General features: G+C 51.5%; 1 protein-coding gene across 7 annotated transcripts in view; it reads right to left on the reverse strand.

The window, feature by feature from the left end:
* Positions 1 to 15,753, reverse strand: part of ITPKB (inositol-trisphosphate 3-kinase B) — an 88,440-nt gene extending 72,687 nt beyond the window's left edge. For 3 of the 7 annotated variants that reach the window (XM_025877698.2, XM_073899867.1, XM_073899868.1), the window contains exons 1-2: positions 15,477 to 15,753; positions 11,992 to 14,131 (exon numbers count right to left, since the gene is read on the reverse strand). In XM_025877698.2, the coding sequence (XP_025733483.1) occupies positions 11,992 to 13,923 (1,932 nt within the window). In that variant the 5' untranslated portion in view covers positions 13,924 to 14,131; positions 15,477 to 15,753. Of the gene's footprint in view, positions 1 to 3,947; positions 6,056 to 11,991; positions 14,132 to 14,441; positions 14,571 to 14,660; positions 14,815 to 15,476 lie in introns of those variants that run through there. The other 4 variants (XM_073899865.1, XM_073899864.1, XM_073899869.1 and 1 more) reach the window with 4 other exon arrangements.
* Positions 15,754 to 22,733: the final 6,980 nt, after the last annotated feature.

The following is a 22,733-nucleotide window of genomic DNA, read 5'->3' on the forward strand; positions in this document are numbered from 1 at the left end:
TGGGGGTGGCGCAGAGAGGCCTGTGGAGAACCCCCAGCCAGGTCCTCAAGGCCTCAGCGGGGTCTGCAGCGAAAGAAAGAGCCTGCCGTAGTAAGCATGCGCCCCACCCCCTCCCACCAGCAGAGAGGGCACAGGGAAGGCCAATTAAATCATTCTTGTTCAGAGACCTCGCAGGCCCCAAGAGCCACGGCATTCCTTACATATGCATGTATATATGCCCTCTCTGACTTAGGAGCTGTGGAGGGCAAGCAGAGGAGCGGCGGAGGGGGGAGAAGGAATGGAGCTTTCCACAGTCCCAAACGCTGGGCGCTCTCCACCTGGATGACCTCGGCCAGTTTCCACCTCCAAAAGAGAATAAAAGGAGACTGGTTCCTGGGGGGTAACCTGACACCCCCTTGCCAGCAGCTGAATACAGTGGATTGTTTCTTCAACTTCAAGTTCTGAGCCCCTGGTCACAAAGCCAGGCCTCTGGGAAAGTAAGTCCTGACGCCAGGTTCGTCATCCTGCATGAGCTGTACTTGGGATGAGGATGGGGGGGCCCCCCCAGCTCAGCAAAGGCGACCCCTACCCACGCCTGCCCAATGCCGGGTCTCACTTCACCTTCTCAACAAGCCAGGAGGGACAGACGAGGATACTAAGGTGCACAGAAGTGAAGGGCCCCCAGGGACAGACTCTGGAGCAGAAGGAGGGTGTGAGTTCGGGGTTCTCCTGCGCCCGTCCTACTGCTGTGCTCACCAGAGCAGCCCTCCCCACAACCTGAAGGTGGTACCCTCAGTTCTGTCTTACAGACGGGCAGAAACAGAGTCACACAGCTCACACTCAAACCCAGCACTGTGCACCGAGGCCACCCCACGGCTCGCCATGCCCTAGCTTGCCCCAGGGCCCTTGCTTAGGCTCAGGCTCAGTAAACACTTACTGAACAGACATCCGTGCCAAGCTTTCCTGACCACGTTCCTCTGTCTCCCGGGGCCCCATTTTAGCCTTCGAGAGCACATTTCCACGCACTGGAAATCGATCTGCGTCGAGTTCAGTGCAGGGCATTAAGGCTTGGGGACGGGGTCAGGGGGCGAGTTCCCTCTTCCTTTCCAACTTCCTAGATAGAGCCTTTGGATCCAGAACAGTCCCTTTGCTTGGCCGATTCAAACGGAAGTAGCAGCCTCCTCAAGGTCTCATCCAGACTCCCTTTCCAGGGGCCAGTGCCCAAATTCAGTCCCCCTTCATGCGGCTGCACAGCACACACCGGGAGCCCCACCCCCGCGTGCGTCACACGCCAACACCAACTCCGTTTATTAGCTCTTTAGCGAACATGCTCGTATTCAAGGCCATACAACCTGTTCCTGAGTTTTGTAACTCTCGAGTCTATCTGTGGGCATCAGCTTTGCCTCGAGGGCAGGTCCCCAGGGACGGGGAGAGCATCGACCAGGCCGTTCTCTTCAGTACAGGTGTCCGCAGACAGGGCACAGGCGTGGTGGCTGCCCGATGTGTGGGCGCCGCTGGGACAAACGTCTGCTTGTCAGCGTGGGCGGCCAGCTGTGTGCAGAGATTTCCAGATCCAGGGCCCAGTTTCTATCCGGGTCTAGGAAATGCCCAATTTCTATCTGCTGAATGTCACATCTGCTCGAAAAATTCAAGACTTTGCCAGATTCCTCCCTTTCACTTTCCAGGACACAGAACAGAAAACCACCACGTGGTATTGGAAAAAAATCAATGCCCCCGTTAAGTACCCTCAAACTCTAGATGGAACATGGTCACCTCTCAGTTATGCGGGAGCTCACGGCCCTGTGCCGGGAACACTGACCCCTGCCTCGCGGCCCCCTCCACACCCGCTCCGGCTTCTCGAACTTATATCACATTTGAGCCCCACCTGCGCACGAGACAGCAAAGCGCAGGGCAGGACGCTTCGTGCACAGTCCACTCCGGCCGAGAGGCTGGCACAGGCCATTTCTGGGTCGGCGACACCGACGTGGGACCATCTTGCACGCGTGCAGCACTTGCCCTTGTCCATCCTCTTTTGGGAAAGCTTTCAAAGCTCCTAATTAAAACTAATTTAGGCAGGAAAGAATCACTCTCTCAAAATGATCTCACTTGAGACTCACAAAGACTACGTGAAGTAGGAAGGCTTCATCAGTATACCCCTTTCACAGATGAGGATCCCACAGCCCGAAGAGGCCAGATGTGGATCTGAGAGGCACTGGTCCTTCTAGCACCCTGCACCCCCGGAGTACGCCTAGCAGAGTTTCCAGAGGAGGCCCCGCGCCGGCCACCTGCCAAATGACTTGGAATGAGCAAGATGCTCAATGCTAATGAGTGCTTAATGCTGTGGCCACTGTGATGAGGTGGGGAAGGGTGGAAAAGGCTAAAATACCAACTGTAAGGCATTCAAAACGTCTTAGACTAAAGTACAACTAGAGGGGCGCCTGGGGGGCTCAGACGGTGAAGCGTCTGCCTTCGGCTCAGGTCATGATCCCAGGGTCCTGGGATTGAGTCCCGAGTCGGGCTCCCTGCTCAGCGGGGAGTCTGCTTCTCCCTCTGCCTCTGCCCCTCCCCCCTCTCATGTGCGCGCTCTCTCTCTCAAATAAATACATAAAATCTTAAAATACAATACCAACTCTAAGGCATTCAAAATGTCCGCCACATTAGCCATTTCTGCATCCGTGAGGATTTTCCAATAGTTTCTCAAACCCGAACGGCATCTTCCCAACCCCCCAGCTCCACCACGGTAGCCACATTTCCTCCCCTTGGCTCAGCAACCTGGGTGTGAGGATTGGCAGTCCCACCAAAACGTCCCAGCCGTTTCTTAAGCTACCAGCTGCGGTTGGATTTTCCACTTGACATTGTTAAGAGATCAAACTGTCTATGTCATTGTCATACACGGGCCTTTTCAGTTTCCTGCTGGCAGATTCAGGTTAGATAAGCATTTTAAGCATTACAGAAGTGATACTCCCAAGTTCCTCTCCCTACCCCAACCGGGGCAGTCTCCCCATAGTGAAGAGGTGCACTTTGTTAAATCTGCTCTTCGGGGAGCTAACTTGTAAAAACACAACACAACAGGCCACACCCATGCACAGCAGAAGATTAGAGAAAGAGCCAGCTCCCGTGCCACTCTGGAGGAAGCCCTTCACGGGAGATCCTGCAGACTCACACACTTGACGACTCAGTCATCAATTGCCATAGAGAAGAAGAAAACAAATTGAGCTGAGCCTGGAAAGAATGTCCGTGAACTTGGAAAAGCACTTGCTGGAAACTGCCCGGGGGGTGCAGTGACCTCCCCCTGGAACCGCCCAGGCCCCAGCAGCTGGCAGCCTACCAAGAGAGACTGAAGATCATGCTGGGGGATGGCCGGCCCCCAAATCCCTCCGTCCCTGCCCCTAAGGCTGGCTGGACCCTCCCTGCAGAGTAGGAAAGTGGTAAGCGTGATGGGATAGAAGGTATTAAAGCTTCTTCTTGGAAAACAGGACCATCAGTTTATTCGTTCTGATGAAAGTGGTGGTGGTGGGGGGTGCAGAAGGCAGAGGACCCTTCAAAAGGGGTGAAGAAAGTAAACTGCTCTCGGAGCCCCCAGTGCCGAAGGCACAAGTCCCCTGTCCCTGCGTTCTGATGCACTGAGACCAACTTTACAAACGCGGGCAAAGGGAGAACCTGTGGGAGGAGATCTGCTGGGCCGCGGGTGGGGCCTCGCCCCGTGCCAGTAATACACCGTATCACCTCTAAATTGGGCCACCCCTAATCTTAGTCACCAGGTCAACGGAAATAATCTCCAGGCCGCCGTTCGAGATGCTGATCGTTTCATCTTCCCTTTCCACCAGAACCTTACCACAAAAGTAAAATGCTAGATGAACAGGATAACAGTGAACTTCACAAGGGAGGCTCTTCTTGAGTTGAAAATTCACCACCAGCAGCCCCGGGCCGGGTGAGAAGTTTTCCGACTGATTCCAAGGTGGGAGTCACAGCGTTTTCCCCCCTTAAATTATACGTAAAGATGAACTGCAGAGGCTCGTTCTGCGTACTTTCTGTCTGTAGCTGCTCCTTTCTGGTTCCTTGTAAAACTCGGTGCAAAAGAGGAATAAACATTTCAGGAAATAAAGAATGTGTAGTATTGACAAGAGGCCTGCAGAGGAACCTTCTACTGAATGGCCTTCCACCAGGGGATATCCAGTCAATAAAATGCCCAAGTAAAGCTCAACAGAGGGGAAAGATCCGATTTCTAACAGCTAATTCTTAATAGAATTCTCGAGAAACACGCCCGACCAGTTAGTCAAAAGCCTGCGCAGTGACTTATCACAAGTCACTCCTCATCAGAGAAGGCCTGCCAGGTGCCGCCTTCCAGTGACAGCATTGGCAGGGTCTCCCCTGCAAATGCGCTGCGACCGAGCTAGTCGCCAGGTGTCCCCTGGATCCTCCGCCGTGATGGACTCCCATCCCCGAGACTGAACGAAGGGAAACCACTCTAGGAACCAGAGACAGAAGGGGCAGCCAGCCTCATTCCCGATGTCCCACCACGTCCACTGCCTGGGACGGATTCACGGCTGGCCTGGGAATCCGGGCCTTTGAGAAATTCATTGCATTCCATTTTGGCTGGGGGAGACTCGCTTCCCAGGATTCTAGTGGGATGCAAGTGGAACCTAAACAAAATCCGAGGACTGCTACTGAGCATTTCTTGCAAGGGGCCCGGCAGATTTTCCAGGCAGACGCTGCCTCGCCAGAGCTCAGAATGTCTCCCGAGCCACCTCGACTAACACCTGCTGAGCCTCTCCCACACGCTAGGTGTGGTGCTGGGCACTTTGACTCGATGCACAGCGGCCCGTGAGGTCACACTTGTCTCTCCACCTCCCGCGGGGCCTGCAGGCCAGGCGCAGACCGGGATGGTCGAGTACCCTCACCCCTATGCCAGTGAGTTTGCAGGAGGAAGCAGTAAGCTCGCCTTCATTGTTCCTTTTCCCCTTGCTTTGTTCTCCACCTTCTAGATGGTTCGACGTTTCCTTCATGGGTAGGTAACGCAGCGGACGTACTGTCGGTCATTCACTTAGCCATCCCTCCCTCCCCTTAACAAACCTTTTTTGAAAACATGCGCTGTGTTTAAAGCCAAGGAGGCTCTCCCAGGGGGAGTAAGGAGCCTATCCACTAAGCAAGGTTTTTAAGTGAAAAGAATTGTAAACGTGGGTCTTGTCACTGTATTGAACCTTCTCTGGACTTGGGCGTTCCTCAACCGTAAAATGTGGGCAATGGAGGAAATGAGCTTTAGAGCCTCTCCCAGACCCAGCTTTGTATTACGCTAACTACGTACACTATAGAAAAGTTCTTGTTATTTTTTTAACACCAAGAACAGAGGCTCAGCTTCCTAATGGGATTCATATACATGCATGGTGTCTTTCAGCCAAGGAGAACTGAGTTGTCTTTTTTTAAAATAGATTTTATTTATTTATCTGAGACCGAAAGAGAGCACAAGTGGGGAGGAGGATTAGAGGGAGAGGGGGAAGCAGGCTCCCCGCGGAGCATGGAGCCCGATGTGGTACTTGATCCCAGGATCCCGGGATCATGACTTGAGCTGAAGGCAGATGCTTAACTGATGGAGCCACCCAGGCTGAATTGTCTTTAAAACAATAGTTCACTCCTGGAAAAATGCATGACCAGGGGTCTGGGAGGACCGCAGTGAGACTCAAGGTTGGTGTCAGAACTACAGCAAGTAACGTGTCACTGGAGGGAGGGTCCTGGGACCGGGATGGCAGGTTCTTCCAGACCTCTGAGGCGGCCTCCACTGCCAGGTGCACTGGGGCCACTGGTCTGAGGGACAACTACGATGCTGGGTGCTCCTGCTCCGTGTGCCAAGACAGCCGATAGCGCCAATGACCTCGACTCACCAAGTCAATAGTATCCCATCCTAGGAGGGGCGCTCGCGGTCTCGGGAGAACTGGACATCCAGATGTTCAAACAGAAGTTGGCGCTCTACATGGCTTTTCATAGTATGAAAGAGTTCACATTTGGGTTGGGTTTGATTTCCTCAACAGTGTGCTCCCTGATTCGCAAAAAATACGTCTTTTCCCGGAGCCAAGTGTACCTGGTCAGGAAAAAAAATCCCTGCAAGGCACACTCTGTCCCAGGTTTGAGGGTTCAGCGTCATAACCTGCAATGCCCAGGCCTTGTCTTCCGTCAAAACCAGAGAACCTTCCACCCCAAAGATGTGACCTCAACACGGGTTAGGGGTTCCTGAGTTAATTCTAAATCAATCACCTGCTGATTACCAGAAATCTACACAGTTTTTTCTACCAAGATCTAAAACTCTTTCCCCATTAAATACTTTATGATTCTGCCTTTAGCTAACTAGGTTGAAAGCTGCCAAAATAAAATAGGCCTCGACAATCTTATCGATCCCCCTAGGAGTATAAATAAACTACACAGAACTAATCTAATCTGTGACTACAGGCGATGGGTACGTGCCAACAAAATCAGAGAAGCGACTTCAACGCTTAAAAACAAAAGTCCCGAAAATGATTTATCCAACACCTGAAATGCGTCTCTCTAAAAGCAGCACCTGGTTTGTTTAACACATTTTTCTTGTAACACCTGAAGGCCAGGTAAATCCCGAGCTGTGTTTCTGCAATGCCTCTGCATCGATCTCCCCTTTTCTCTATACCCCCCCTTTGATAAAACAATCATCTGTGCAGGAGAGTTTGCAAACTGAAATACAACAGGGAATGGAATGCATCTTTTCAGGTTAGTGTCCTGGCATCTGAGCACAACCACCTCTAATGACAGTCTATTTATGATTATCTCGGGTGTGGCACCGAGGATTTATAACGCTTTTGCAATGTGATGTGACAAAGGACCGGTCCTCTGGCAAAGAGAGGTACATCGATTAATGGGTTTTAAGTAAAAGCACAAAATTAAATGTGCCCAGTTTGGGCCTCAGTGTCCAAGGGCCACATGTTCCGACACCCTGAGGTGGACTTCACAGAGGCTGGGTTTTACTTCAGAAGTCTAGAATTATACAGCCACAGAGCCAGAACTAGAGAGACCTCCAGGAGATCATCTTCACAAAATACACACATTTTAAAAGGAGAAAACTGAGTCACAGAGATCGTCCTTGGGTCTCTTTGTCTCCCTGAGTCTTGGTTTCTTTATCCCTAAACAGAGCAGAGTAACTAATGCCTGAACCTCACACAGACGACACGGGGTCCTCCCAGATCGCAAATGTGCCGAGGCCTTGTCGGCTTTCCGGGAGAAAAGAAGCGTGCCCCATCTCAAGCAAACAGCATGTACAGCCTGAACCCCAAACCCCACAAATCCGAGCCTTTGATATTCTTATCCAGAAAAGAATGTTCTATTTAAAGGTTCTCACCATTACATTTATTTTTTGGTAAATACCCCTCTAAGGCTTTTACATTTTAATTTGGTTTACCCAAAATAAAAGTGTTAGACTTCTCAAAACCACATAAAACCATTTTAACCTTTTTTAAATGTTCTTTTTAAGTAGGCTCCACACCCAACATCTGGCTCAAATTCATAACCCTGAGATCAAGAGTCACATGCTCCACTGACTGAGCCAGCCAGGCCCCCACGTAAAACCCCATTTTTAAACTGTTTGAATTTTTTACTACATGTGTGAGTTAGTTTTTCACACACACACACACACACACACACACACACACCAAAACAAACAAACACAGAACTAGTCAATATTTTTTTTAAAAAGCAAAGGAAACAAAATTCCAAGGGCCCTTAAGTACCAAGAAGGCAAGAATTTTTAGGATACTTCTTTACGGATCCCCCAGGTAACCAGGCCAGTGTTTTGTCTTATTTTCTGTACACATAATTGATAACACAATTTTGGAATAAATCAATAAAATCTACTTTCTAAAGTAAGGTGCATGCATATTTTAACATACCCTTTAAACCTGGTGTTTCCATGGCCCACATACTCGGAATGATAGAGGGAAGGCAAGAAGTACTAATGGGATTTTTAGTTGTCTTAAAGAACAACAAGCAAGAGCACCATCCTTGCTCAAGTGCAGTTCACTTCTGTTCAGACCATAGAGAACAGTAAGTGTGAAGGTGCCTAAATTTAAGCCCCGGACATAAGGCATGCAATACAATTGCTTCTGAGCGAATGTCTCGTGTCTGAGCCTTTATAAACAGACAGGTGCGAAGCCTTGGAGTACTCGACTTCAGGGACAGGCCTGTGGGTCGGGCTCATCAGGAGCAGAAAACCGGAGGCACGGTGCATGCATCTGAGGCTGTCTGCACAGCTCCTGCCCATGGAAGCAAGCGGGGAGATCAGCCTTCCGACCACATTCCCTTCCAGTAAAAGGGCCACGGCTAATTTGCATCATCTAAATGGCTAAGTGATTTTCAGAGTGCACTCCCGAACAACTTGCTTTTCACTTTATTTTTAACCACAGGGAGGGCTTCTAGATTCCAGTACACGGGCCGTGGGGCTTCCACCAGTGATGAGCAGCAGGGGGACCCAACAGCGGGAGAGCGAACAAAGCAGCCAGCTTCAGGCTTCCCTGGGCTGTTGCCTCCGCCCGCACAGCATCACCCACAGTCACTTCTCCGCAGAAGGAAAGAACAAGCTGCACAAGGCATAAAAGGCCTCCCCTCTGGGGAAAGGCAGGGCAGCAAAAAAAAAAAAAAAATTCTCAGTGTGGGGCTGAGGGCCAGCGACTAGTTGCAAGACTGGGAGGCTGAACATGCAATTTCAAACCTGTGGGTGTGAGTGGGTGTGCGAGCATGTGTGAGGGTGAGTGTATATGAGTGTGAGCACCTGAGGGCACTGTGAGTGTGAACACATAAGGGTGAATGAGTGTGAGTGTGATCATGTATGAGCATGAATGTGAGGGTGTGTGAGCGTGTGTGAGTGTGTGCCTAAGCATGTGAGGCTTGTGAACCCATACGTGTGAGCATGAACATGTGAGGCCAAGGATGAACATGAGCGTGTGAGTGCCAACGTGTGAATGTGAGTGTGGATGTGGATGTGAGCATGTGTGAGTGTAAATGAGTGAAGGTGTGAGTGTGAGCATGAATGGGTGAGGGTGTGAGTGTAAGCACGTGTGAATGTGAATGGGTGAGGGGGTGTGTGTGATCACATATGAGCGTGAACAGGTGAGGGTGTGTGAGTGTGAGCACACGTGAACATGAATGGGTGAGGGTGTGTGATGGGTGGGGGTGTGAGTGAGCACGTATGAGCATGAACGGTAGGAGTTGTGTGAGTGTGAACAGGTGAGGGTGTGTGAACACATGAGCGCGAACAGGCGAGGGCGTGTGTGTGAGAGCACGTGTGAGGGTGTGAGTGTGAGCACATGTCAGCGTGAATGGCTGTGGGCGTGTGTGTGAGCACGTGTCAGGGTGTGTGAGCACGTGAGTGTGAACAGGAGCGGGGTGTGTGTGAGCACTGTGAGGGGGTGTGTGAGTGTGCACACACGTGAGCGTGAACGGCTGTGGGCGTATGCACCCGCAGCTCAGTGCAGCCCCACAGAAGCAGCAGGCTTATCTACAAAGCACTGAGGAGCCCAGCCAAAAGGCCGGGTCAATCAAGATGTCTGGCCTTCCAAAGACAAAATATCAATATCAGGTAATCAAGGGATTTTTGACCCAATGAGCAGATGTTTGGTTTCACAGATAAGGCTCCACCATAACAATCTGTACAAGAAAAAGAAAACTTAGCTTATCAGGCAAGCACTCAACCAACAGCTGAAAAGTCCCTAGGTTCCCATCATTTCCAGTTGGTTACCCACCCTTTCCCCCACACAGGCCCCGCTTAGGCCTCACGTGACTCAAAGCCAAGCTGGCAGGGGACTTTTCCCTGGCTCTCCTCTGTGGGTATCTGAAAACCTGTGTACAGGTGGGAGGGTGGGTGGCCAACAGGCAGGCCTCATTTGTTTATTTTCATTTATTTTTAAACATGGGGCTTGAACTCAGGACCCTGAGATCAGGACCTGAGCTGAGATCCAAGAGCCGGAGGCTTCACGGACTGAGCCCCCCAGGCACCCAACAGGCCTCATTTCTACCTGTGGACCTGTTAGCTCACAGAACACCACTCAACCATCTGGCCTCTCAGTTGGCATCTCTCTGGCAAATGAAAAAAAAAATTAGCACCTGTCCTTATTGATCTCCCCTTCAGCTGACTTCCAGACAACAGCCCTTCTCAAAGGGACACAGAAGCTGTTTTGAGGGACAGCCAACAGGAGCTGCTAATCCACCACTAGACAGGCCGAATGGAAAACTGGAGAACAACTTAAAGCGACCTGGCTGTGCCAGCGACGGGTCAGGGTTTTGAAAGCAAATGGGAAGAGTGGAACCGAGGACCACCCTCTCCACCAGGCCTATAATTGTGGGCACGAAGTCAGAGAAATGTGAGCGCCTACATCGAGAAGTGTGTCCATCCCTTCCCAGGTGCACCGTTCCTCCCCACCAAGCCGGTGTGTCTGTGCCCACAGCCCTGTCCCGCCACAAAATGCAGGCTAATCGGGGCCAAATTTTGCATACACATTTGCCTCCCCATCATCGGAGAAACTGTCTCGTGAAAAGGAATGCCTGGTCTTCAAAAATTCAGACTGTGATTACTTAAGTGGAAGTCCAAGAGCGAAGGGGTTTGAGGTCCAAAATACCTTCGAGAAGGATGCGAAGTAGAAACATAAAGTTCTGAGCAGCTGTGGTTGGAGTTATTGCCATAGGATGAATAGTATTTGATACTCAAGATGCAGTCAGAAGGCTTCCTACTACAATAAAACGCAGACCTTCCCCCAGCGTAGCACCAGAACCCCTCCCCTTGCACACTAAACTAGGAAATTCCCCCATACTCTGGAAAAGTAAGAGAAAGTCCAGACCTTTTCAGAAGCGCTAGCTTCAACTCTTAACATCTTCCGTTAAGACACTCTGATCCTCCTAAGAGTGAAAAACAGCCTGGGACTGAGACTGACTATGTAGCAGAAATAAACGGTCTTCTGCCATGGCTAGAAAAAGATGTTAGTAGGATGAATCAAAACAATGGCGCTTGAGGGGCCCCTGGGGGGCTCAGGAGGTGAAGCGTCTGCCTTCGGCTCAGGGTCCCGATTGCGGGGTCCTGGGATCGAGCCCCACATGGTGCTCCCGCTCAACGGGGAATCTGTTTCTCCCTCTCCCTCTGCTCCTCCCCCCTGCTTGTGCTCGCTCTCTCAGATAAATAAATAAATACTCTTAAAACAAAACAAATGTACCTGAAAACATACCTGAAATGTACCCACACCAGCCAGCAAGCATATGCATTAGGAACTCTCTAACCTAGAGGTATCACCCAGTGCCTAGCTCAGGCAATACAGTCGAATATAACATTCTGCTGTTTTAAAAAATTGTCTGTGTAGCTCAAAGCATGGTTTTTGTTTTAATTCCTACATCAAACTGTATCTAAGTTACACGGATCCCACAAATACTGCGCCGTCCTGACTTAACCACCTGAGGCCAGGTGGTTCTTCACCCAGAACACTGGCCCAAGCACAGCCCCAGGTTTCAGAGCCCCGACACAGAATCACACGGCTCATTTTCCCGGCCTACGAGTAGAAGCCGAGATAATTTCATGACTTTGTCAGTCTTCCTCTGCCCAAAGGTATCACAGAATTAAGTGTTTCGCCTGTTCAGACAAATGCTATACTCAGCAGCTCTGTTCATTATCTTCCGGGATTCATCAGGGAGTTTCTGGTAATACTCACAAATATTGTCTCCCCGAGAAGGGAGCCGTGATCTGCCAGAAAGATATTTTATATTCGTATTTTTATATTTTTATATTTATATTTATACCTTAAATACTGTTTTTTAAGATGTTCACGGAAGTGGTAAGCAAAGTGACTGGATTTACTGTCCCCGCTACAAAGTGCCCAGCCACCTCCCCAGCACACACCTGAAGACGATCCTAAGTTGTGACCGCCCCAGGCCCTGATCAGAGTCTTCATGACTCAGTACAAAGTAAGAACAACAGGGGCGTGCAAAGGAGTTGAAGGACAATCTCAGAATGTGACTTACCACTCTGGGCTTCTGCTGGTCCAGGGTATGCAGGAAGGCAGAGTTGGGGTCCAGGCAGCGCTCAGGGTCACTGGAGATGTCTTCCTCTGAGTCTTCATAGGAGGAGGAGAAGCCCGTGGAGGAGGCAGATGAAGATGACAGTTTCCTCAAGGGCAGGCTACCCCGGGGGCTTCCCTGTACCTCCTCCAAGGTCCCATCCTCCTGGGCACCCATGTCTGTGATGATCACCGCGGGTATACTGCTGGGGCTGCAGGCCTCTCTCCGGGAAGGCTTGTCCTTCCCATCTGGGGAGAGCAGCTCCGGGCTGGGGTGGGTAGCTCTGTCCTGCTGGGGGCTTCCCCAAGCACCCTCCGACTGCACCCCTGTGCCACACGTCCAAGCCAGCTGGGCTGCCTCCATGGGGCCCAGCCAAGGCCCGGAGCTCCCAGGCTGCACCCCCAGCCTGTCCCCAGGAAGGCACGGAGGTTCTTTCAAATCTTTCGCGGCTTCCCAGGAGGGCAAAAGCTCCAGCATTCGGCCAGAGGGAATTCCTGCGTCCACCTCCTGGGTCCCTGGCTGTGCAGAGCGGTTGCCCCCAAGCAAGCCCCACGCCGTTGGAGACCCTTCATCCACTCCCCTGCAGTGCTGTGGAGACTCCCTGATCACTGGGGCCCCACCCTGGGTCACCTCAGGGCCTACACAGCCCAGGTCGTGGGGTGGCCTGAACCGGCTCGGGGCCTCAGAAAGCCTCGAGCTTTGCGCGTTCACAGTCCTGTCCTCTGGCCTTCCGGCTTCAGGCGCCCCAGGGCCCTGAGCGCCACGGGGAGGACCTCCTTTCCCCACCTTCCCAGGGGGCTCTCCGCTGCGGGGCCTGCCCCTCTCCGGGGCTGGGCTTGTCTGACTGCCCAGAGACTGCCCCTGACTCTGCACCAGGGATTCCCCAGGGTGCAGACCCCCGAGCTCGTTGGCCCGCTCAGGCCGCTCAATGAAGCCAGCGTCTTGCGGATGGTGTGGCCCACTGGATGTGGCTCTCGCTGTCCCCTCTGTGGCCATCCCTAAGTTCACGCTGGCCAGCCCGGACGGGGGAGCTTGGCCGCTGCGCGTCCCTGAAGGCGGAGAGACTCTCTTGTCAACTTCCATAGCTCTGGGTGAGCCACAGTGGGGTCTGGCCGGGGTCCCCTTCTCCATTCTTGCAGAAACCGCTGCACCCTGAGCCCCTGGTCCTGACGGGGCGGCCGGGCGGGGGAAATGTGCCACCCCCTCGTCGCCCTCAGAGAGGCACAGGCCCGGCGCCCTTCCTCTCCGGGCCGAAAAGCCGGCCTCTGCAGTCTCTGGACATTGCTCCCCCCACGACTTTGTCCTCCGTTCCTCGCTCTGAGCCAGGGCTCTCCCTGGGGGCTGACTGCTGCTGCGGAGGGGGCAGGGGGAGGGCGAGCGAGCCCTGCCCAGACGCGGGCTGCGGGGCGCTTGGACGGCGGAGCTCTGCGCCTGGATGTGCGCCTCGAACATGCCCACTTTCTGGTTCACCTGCACATTCTGCAACTCGCGCTGCAGGATTCGCAGCTTCCTCTGGGCCTCCTCCGGCCCCGGAGGGGAGAGGGAACCGGCGGTCACCACCTGCTGCCCGTCCCCTCCCGGGCGGCCCGGCCAACTCGGGCTGCCCACGCTGCTGCCGCTGCCGCCGCCGCTGCCGCCGCCGCTGCCGCCGCTCAACCTCCGCCGGCCGCTCCGCCAGCCCCCGGGGCTCCCGGGCTCCTCGGGCGACAACGACTCGGCGGGGGGGAAGAGGAAAGAGGCGCCTCTCCCGGGGCTGAAAACGCTGCCGGGGCTCAGCACGGCCCTGCCCGGCGGCGGGGGCGTCTCGCTGCTGCTAGGCCGGGGGCCGCCGCTCTTCACCTGCTCGGCGCTATTCATGATCACCAGGCTGTTGAGTGCATAGCAGTACACAGCCATAGTACTGGGTCCGCCGCGCTGCCCGCCGCCGCGGCTCCCGAGCGGGCTCCGCCGCCGGCGCCTCCTCCTCGCGCGGCTCCCGGCTCAGCCCCGGAGGCCCGGCGGCCGCGGCTGGGCGCGCCGAGGCGGTGGCATGGCCTGGGCTGCGGGCGGGGGGCCAACACCGAGGGCTCAGCCCCCGCCCAAAGCTCCATAAACGACAGCTCCGCTGTGGAGACACAAGGAGGAAAGTCAGGACCCCGGAGGGCGGGGGAGGGGGGCGACGGGAAGGGGACACCGGGCGGGGGCGGCCGTCCCGCGGAAGCCCCGTCTGTCGGGGGTCCGGTGCCATTGGACATTTCAGCCACCGGGAGGGCGCGGCTCCGCGCGGACAGAGCCCGGCTGCGGGTGTGAGCTTCCCGAGTGCGCTCCCACCCCTCACCCCAGGGTGTGATGTGCGCTTGGAGGTCCCTGCAAAGTCCAATTCTAAAATTCCTCCCCAGAGCCACGCGGGCAGGCAGGGGCCTGCGTATGCCTACTTGGTTCCTAAGTGTGCTGCGTGCGGGCGCGGCTGGCTCGCATTTCTCCGAGGGTGCGGACACCCCATCCACCGTCTGCGGGTCTCCTCGGGCCGAGCAAACCCTGCTTTAAGCGGGAGGGAGGGAGGGAAGACCGCCCCTGGGCCGCGGCTTCTGCCGCCACCACCCTCTCCGGCCTCAGGCACCCACTTGGAGGGAACCTGAGCGGGACCTGCTTACCCAGCCGCTACCTGCGCCCGGCAGCGGGAAGACGCCTGCGCGCCGGCCGTTTACCTCGCCGACCCCGGGCTCGGGGCTGGGTCCCTCGGCCTACGGAGGCCCGGGCGCGCGGTGGGGCCGCAGCCGAGGCATTTTTCAGCACTGGCCTTGTCGCCTGTCCCCAAACAAGTGTGTTTTGTGAGTGTGGGCGCGCCTGCGCGCGCCCGGGGCCGAGGCGCTGCACGTCCCCTGTACCGGAACCAATATTCGCTGCTCCCTGTCGTCGCCCCCCACGGAGGCGTGTGTGTGTGTGTGTGTGTCTGTGTGTGTGTGTGTGTGTGTGTGTACGCGCGCGCACGGGGAGTCAGCCCTCCGCACGCCCTGTACCCAAGGACGCGGCTGCCTCTGCGGCACCGGGACCCGCGCCCACTCAGAGTCACCCCGGGGCCCGCGCGCCTGCAGCCCGGCTCCGCACCCCGCCCGGGCCCTCGCTCCGAACGCGGAGGCGCAGCCGAGGCCGGGCTCGTCCGCATCCTGGGCAACCTCACCCGGCGCCAGCCCAGCCGCCCGGCCGCCGGAACCGTGGACGCCCGGAGCGCGCGGGGAAGGCGGCGGGGGCCGGCGGCCCGGAAGGCGAGCCGGAGGGACACCCCGAACCCGTCCCTCCTCCCCTCCCCGCGCCCCGGCTCCCGCCGCCGTCCCGGCTCACACCCCTTCCGCGTCCCCGCCGCCCACCTCTGCGCCTTTCCAGAACCCGGAACGCCCAAGTTGGCTCCGGGGCAGGGGAGGGGAGAGAGGGCTCGGAGGCGAGAGCCGTGAAAAAGCCGCCAAACTTACCTGCAATTTCTCAGCTGCCCGGGCCCGTGCAGATTGTACGGCCCAGGGACGCAGACCTCGTAGGAACAAGATGGCTTGAAAAGTGAGAAAGCTCAGGATCAACCTCCCGAGCGAGCTATGGAAGACAAAAAAGGGGAGCGCGAACGCTGGGGGAGAGCTCCCGGGCTGGGGCCGGCGATCGCGCGGAGGCTCCGCGGGACCGGCCCCGCACGCCCTTTTGGGCCGTGCAGACACTACTCCTGTCAGCTTCTGCTCCGGCTACTTCAGTGTTTGTTCAATGTGCGATTAAAAAAAAAAAAAAAAAAGGGGGGGGGGGGTGGGGAGGAGGGGGGAGGGAGAAGGGGGGGGGCTTGGGGGAGGAAAGCAGGAAGGAAGTTGTGAGCCCGTCTGGGGTTGAACTCAGCGGAACAAGTTTTTCTTTTCTTCTTTTTTTTTTTTTTTTCTATTGCTTGGCAAGACCGAGGGAGGGAAACACTTAAAAAAAAAAGTTTCCATTGTTAGCTAACAACAACAACAAAAAAAAGCCTTTTAGCTTCTGCGGGTTAAAGATATACGATCCATTTTCCACTCCTCCACCGAGCCTTGCTGATGTCTTGCTTATTTTTGAAAAATGTTTTTAATAAAGTTTTGAGTGTGCATTTAAGCAAAGCAAATCGTGGGGACCTTTTTAGCATTTAAGACTAGCTCAGATCCCATATCAACGGTGTGATGTGTGTCCTCGTACACAAATACGCAAATTCAAAGAAGGTATTTTGTGGGGGCCTCCTTGCAAAGTTGCAGATTTTAAATGCATCGCATAGTATTTTGGAAGATTGTTGGGCTGTGAGCTGTTGATGGTTTTGCAGAGCAATTACTAGTTGTATAAATATGTCCGGGCCTTGCATGCTTATGTTACTAAATGGGCACAGCAAATGTGACATTGACATAGTTTTGCACTTAATGCTCAGTTATTTTAAGGAAAAGGATCCTCTTGAAACTAAGAAAGCCTGAGACCCTTTGCTCAGTCTCTTGTAGCTGGATCATTTCGAGAGCCTTTCCCCCCCACCATCAGCAAAAAAAAGGGGGGGTAGGTGCATCAGTCAATACTCTGGGGCAGGGGAGCCTGCCCCATGTGAGCTCTGGTGCCACCAGTGTGTTTTTCATAATTCCCTAAATCCTAAACTGCAGCGTTTAGTAGAAAGAGTGAAAACACAGCTGCCAGGCTCAGGAGATTTAAAAATCTAGAGCCTGAATCGGTCCTTATATTTCTATTAGCTAAAATTTAGACGGAAATTTTGACTTTGTTTGTAGCAGATGCATCTCTTGCTTGTTTATGGAACAATACTGTTCCAGTGAGCAAAACACCCTGCTGCTCAATCAGGGAAAGACTGGTGTCAAATCTGAAACCAAGAGCTCTTTTAGCTAAGAATTTCTGGGAATCAGACTTTGAGTCCTTTCAAATTTTTTTCCAAATATGCCATGAAAGGATTGAGCCTAGTTACTCTCCCACCCACAATGGGGCTAAATAAAAGGAGCCTAGACTTTATTCAGGTTTTGACTCAGGATCTGGGCAGTTGCTAAAGCAGAGATGCCAGGCCTACCCTTGACCCTAATTCGGTTCCCTAGTGGCAAGGAAGAGGAGCTGCCAGTTCCCAGGAGACCCATTCTGTCAGGTGTCATGGTGGAAGCGACTGGAGAACCTAGTAATGCATACAGTGAGCATGGAAATTTGGCTTCCCAGTTCCTGGGAAATCTCACTGTCACCTAATGGCTAGACTTTCCCAGAACTGAGAAATTCGGGATTCTGGGATGTCCAATTAACCTCAAGAATTTTTGCTCAGAAGGGAGCCAGCAGCTGGTCAGGGGCGGCCTGCAGAAGGAATTCCTGCTTTGGGCCAGAGGTAGAGGCAGATGACAATTGTTCCAGTCTAAAATTCTAACTGCGCTACCAAGAGCATGATGGATTGGGGAAAAGATGGAGCAAAACCCATATCTGGAAGTCAGCATGGTTGGCTTGCCTCCTGAAGCAGACTCTGGTTGTCTTCCATGATTTTAAATGAACACAGGGGAGAAAAAAAATTACATAACACTTCTTAGTAGTCAGGCACTGTTCACACTGTAATCTTCAGAACAATCCTATGAGCTAGATACTATGATTATCCCCATTTTACAGAGGAACAAAGTAAGGCACACCTGTGCAGTATGGATCTAGCATCTGTGCTTGTGACAATTTCTCCATATTCTGCACTAGATATCTACAACCGTAGGAAACGGTAGGGAAAGTTTGACCAGCTATTTGGGGTTTCCATCTTCCCACTTTTGAAATGGAATTTTAAAAATCATAGCTATGAAACTAAGAACCAGAAAGGGAATTTCCTCAATTCGACAAAGGGTATCTATGAAAAAACCTACAGCTAACATCATACTTAGTGGTGAAGGGCTGAACACTGGCCCCATAGGATGAGGAGCAGGTAAGGATGTCTGCTCTTGCCGCTCCTATTCAATGTGGTACTGGGAGTCCTTGTCAGAGCAATTAGATGAGAAACAGAAATAAAAGGCTTCCGGATTAGAAAGAAAGAAGCGAAGCTCTATTTACAGTTGATATGATTGTCTATGCAGAAAATCCAGTGGAGCCCACAACAAAGCTCTAAGTGAGGTTAGCACGTGTGTATTAATTTGCTAGGGCTGTGGTAACAAAGTACCAAGGCCCCAGTGGCATAACCAAAGAAACCTATTTGCTCACAGTTCTGGAGGCAAGAAGTCTGAGATCAGGGTGGTGGCAGGCCTGGCTTCTTCTGAGGCCTCCCTATTTGTCCATCTTCTCCCCACGGTCTGCCCTGTGTGTGTCTGTGTCCCACTCTCCCCTTCTGATGAGGACATCAGTCATATTGGATTAGGGCCCACTCAATTTTAACTAAATTACCTCTTTAAAAGACCCTATCTCCAAATACAGTGACATTCTAAGGTACTAGGAATTAGAAGGTCAACATGTAAATTTTGAGGGTACGTAATTCAGCCCATAACAGCCAGGATGTGGGATACAAGATCAATACATCAAAATCAATTGTGTGTCTGTAGATCAGCCATGAACAATCAGAAACCCAAATTTAAAAGAATAATATTTATAATAGCATCAGGAACTATGAAATACATAGGAATCACCATGACAGAAAGGGTATAAGACGGTAAAATGAAATCTGTAGAACACTACTGATGAAATTCTAACAGAAAGATACCCCACCTGCATGAACCAGAAGACTTGGGATTGTTACTGTGTCAGTTGTCCCCAAATTAATCTACAGGTTCAGTGCAATCCTGATCAATATCATCTGGTTTTTTTGTTTTGTTTTGTTTTGTTTTGTTTTAGAAACTGACAAGCTGATTGTAAGCTTCAGAGGGAAATACAAAGGATCCAGATTCACCTGAACAGCCTTGAAAAAAGACCAAAGTGGAAGGACTCTCTGATTTCAGGACTATTATAAAGCTGTAATCACCAAAACAGCACAGTATTGTCATTAAGTTAGAAAAATTGATAAATGTGACAGAACACACAGTCCAGAAATAGACAGGTATGTAGAGAGAAGATTGATTTTTGATTCAGGTGCACAAAAGTGGAGAAAGGAATCTTCTTTTTAAAATTGTGATTTCATTATTTTCTTTTTTTAAATTTTATTTTATTATGTTATGTTAACCACCATACATTACATCGTTAGTTTTTGATGTAGTGTTCCATGCTTCATTGTTTACGTATAACACCCAGTGCTCTATGCAATTCATGCCCTCTTTAATACCCATCACCAGGCTAACCCATACCCCCACCCCCCTCCCCTCTAGAATCCTCAGTTTGTTTTTCAGAATCCATCGTCTCTCATGGTTCGTCTCCCCCTCTGATTTCCCCTCCTTCATTCTTCCCTTCCTACTATCTTCCTTTTTTTTTTAACATATAATGTATTATTTGTTTCAGAGGTACAGGTCTGTGATGAATCTTTTGACAAATAACGATGTAACAACTGGATATGGATATCCATATGAAATTCAATCCATATCCTGTACCATGTACAGAAATTAACTCAAAATAACTCATAGGTCTAAGTGTAAAACCTAAAACCATAAAACTTTTATGAGGAAACATAAGAGAAAATCTTTGGGGCCTTCAGTTGAACAAGTATTTCCTAGATACGACACCAGAGCATGATCCTCAAAAAAAAGAAAAGAAAAGAAAAGAAAAGTTGACAGATTGGACTATATTAAAATTAGATGCTCTTCTGAAACAAATGAAAAGATAAGCTACAGACTGGGAGACAATATATGCAAAGCGTATATTTGAAGATTTATTTATTTTAGAGAGAGAACAAGCAGGGAAAGGGGCAGAAAGAGAGAGAATCCCCAAACAGACTCCCCGCTGAGGGGCTCCATCCCAGGACTCTGAGATCATGATCTGAGCCGAAATCAAGAGTTGGCTGCTCAACTGACTGAGCCACCCAGATGCCCTGCAAAGTGAATATTTGATTAAAGGCGTAGTATGTAGAACATGTAAAGAACTGTTAAAACTCAATAATCAGAGAATGTAAAAAATGGGCAGAAATTTGGGCTGACACATCATCCAAGGATGTATGGAAGTGGCAAATATGCATTGAAAAGATAGTCAACATCAGTAGTCAGCAGGGAAATGTGATTTAAACCACACTTAAACACCCTTACGCACCTGTAGAAGAAGTGAGTTTTCATACGCTGCTAGTGGGAATATCAATGACATCACCACTTTGGACTACAGTTGGACAGTTTCTTAAAATGCTAGACATACCAGGGCACCTGGGTGGCCCAGTCGGTTGAGCATCCGACTCTTGATTTTCAGCTCAGCTCATGATCTCCGGGTCGTGGGATTGAGTCCTGCATCGGACCCTGCACTCATCGAGGAGTCGGCTTGAGATTCTCTCTCTCCCCCTCTGCCTCTGCCCCTCACCCCACTTGCATGCGCACGTGCATGCTCTTTCTTTCTCAAAACAAATAAAATCTTTTAAAAAAAGCGCTAAACATGCACCATTCCACTCCTTGGTATTTACTCTAAAGAAATGAAACCATATGTCCAGGGGTGCCTGCTGGCTCTGCCAGTAGAGTGTGCAACTCTCCACGTTGGGGTTATAAGTCTGAGCCCCACACTAGGTGTAGCAATTACTTAAAAATAAAATCTTAAAAAAAAAAAGAAAGCATATGCCCATTTATAGGTTTGTACACAAGCAGCTTTATTTGGATTGGCCAAAAAATGAGGAACAGCCCAAATGTCCATCAACATGTGAATGGATGCACAGATTGTGGTACACCTATGCAGGGAATCCTACTTGCCAACAAAAAGAAACAAACCATTGACAGACACACAGCATGGATGAGTCTCAACATGATCCCGGGAGTGAAAGAAGCTGGACAAAACAGCACCCACTGTACGATTCTATCTGTAGAAAATTCTGGAACATGCCGTCAAGTCTCAACAGAAAGCAGATTGCCGACTGCCCGAAAATGGAGGGCCGTGGAGGGGCAGGAGATGGGGAGACAGAGGGGACACAAGGAAATTTTGGAGGTGATGGTTACGCTCACCACCTTGGTTGTGGGGATGATTTCACAAGTGAAAACTAGCAAATCATAGAGTGTTAAATATATGCACTTGATTGCATATGAACTCTAACTCGATCAGGTTGGTTCATAAAACATAGCTGTGAGGGGCGCCTGGGGGGCTCAGTTGTTAAGCATCTGCCTTCGGCTCAGGTCATGATCTCAGGGTCCTGGGATCAAGCCCCGCATCGGGCTCCCTGCTCCGCGGGAAGCCTGCTTCTCCCTCTCCCACTCCCCCTGCTTGTGTTCCCTCTCTCGCTGTGTCGCTGTCAAATAAATAAAATCTTAAAGAAAACAAAAACAAAACAAACATAGCTGTGGATAAGTACAGCCTTCCATGAGGATGTTGTGGGCCCCATTCTAGTGCCAAGCACAGTGCCAGACACAGAATATCTCCTGTGGGTAAAATACTAAATCCTTCATTCGGTGATACACTCATAAAATTTCATGGACTAACTCTGCGTTCCACTCCCCATCATCTGTAACTTGGTAAAATTATTTGATGCTTCAACCTCCCCTCCTTTGTTTGTTCCCTTCAAGGAAAGGGCCCCAATCTATTTATCTCTCCAGCCTTAGGTTTTAGCCCCACACAGAGTCGATCTATACATGTTTATTAAATCAAAACAATAGATGAATCAAACAGTCAATCAAATCACTGTGCAAAAAAACAAAACAAAACAAAACAAATAAGCAAACAAAACTGAGCAATCAGCACCAGCAGGAAAGCAGCCCCCTCCCATTCCCCAGCTAGTGGGAAGGCCTTCCCACCGTGGAGCTTGGCTGGTGGGAACAGGCTGGGAGGGGTCTTCCCTTTACCTATACTCCTTGCTTGAATTCTTAGTTCCAAAGTTCCCAAAAGGCCATTAGTCCAAGGCACGGTTGAGGCTGAGTTGTGTCCCCAACGGAGGTTACTGCACCTTCTCCCACCCAGCACAGGCTGAATGTGGCCAAGGCCACACACAAGGAAGGGTCTTCATACCGCCTTCCACCTCTGCCCTGGCCCTCTGGAAACGTCTTCACTTTTCTCTCACTTTTCCCTTGATCTGGGTAGTGCAGCCAATTGTGCAACCATTCCTTCATGTACTGGCCTCTTGAGCATGAACTATGCGTCAGGCCTGCGGGCTCCTAGGGATGGGGTGGTGAAGCCCCTCGCTGCCCCGCAGTCCAGGGGGAGACCCATGAGCCCATCAGGAACAGGCTGTGCCCTCCTGGGGGCTGCTGCCGAGGAGGGGTGGAGAAGGCAGCTCGGTCAGGTCTGATGTTCTTACAGGCTCCTCCATATACCATAGCTGTGTGTCCTGAGGCAAGTAACTGAAACTCTCTGAGCCTCAGTTTGGAGCTCTGTAAAGTGGCAAGGATTAGAACACCCAATCCACAATGTTCTTAGGATGATCTATTAGCGGTGCATGGTTAAGCACTCCAGAGATATGCTTTCTTAAAAAGTAGCTCTCAACCCTGTAGCACCTCGTACCAAAAAAGATCCAAGACTTAGTGGATCTAAGAATCTGCCCCACGCATGCAGAGACTCGATAAAACTTTGCTTCTACAATGAACTTCTTCCACAACCAGAGACCTTCCTGCCTGTGCCCAAACTGCTCTGATCCCCATCACCAGGTGGGGGACTCTGGGATCTGGGGCCCCTCTGAGCATTTTCTCTCTGCTCTACCTTCA

Source organism: Callorhinus ursinus, unplaced genomic scaffold, assembly GCF_003265705.2.
Source record: "Callorhinus ursinus isolate GAN/ISIS: 27379988/994484 unplaced genomic scaffold, GSC_fseal_2.0 scaffold13, whole genome shotgun sequence".
Classification (NCBI taxonomy): Eukaryota; Metazoa; Chordata; class Mammalia; order Carnivora; family Otariidae; genus Callorhinus; species Callorhinus ursinus.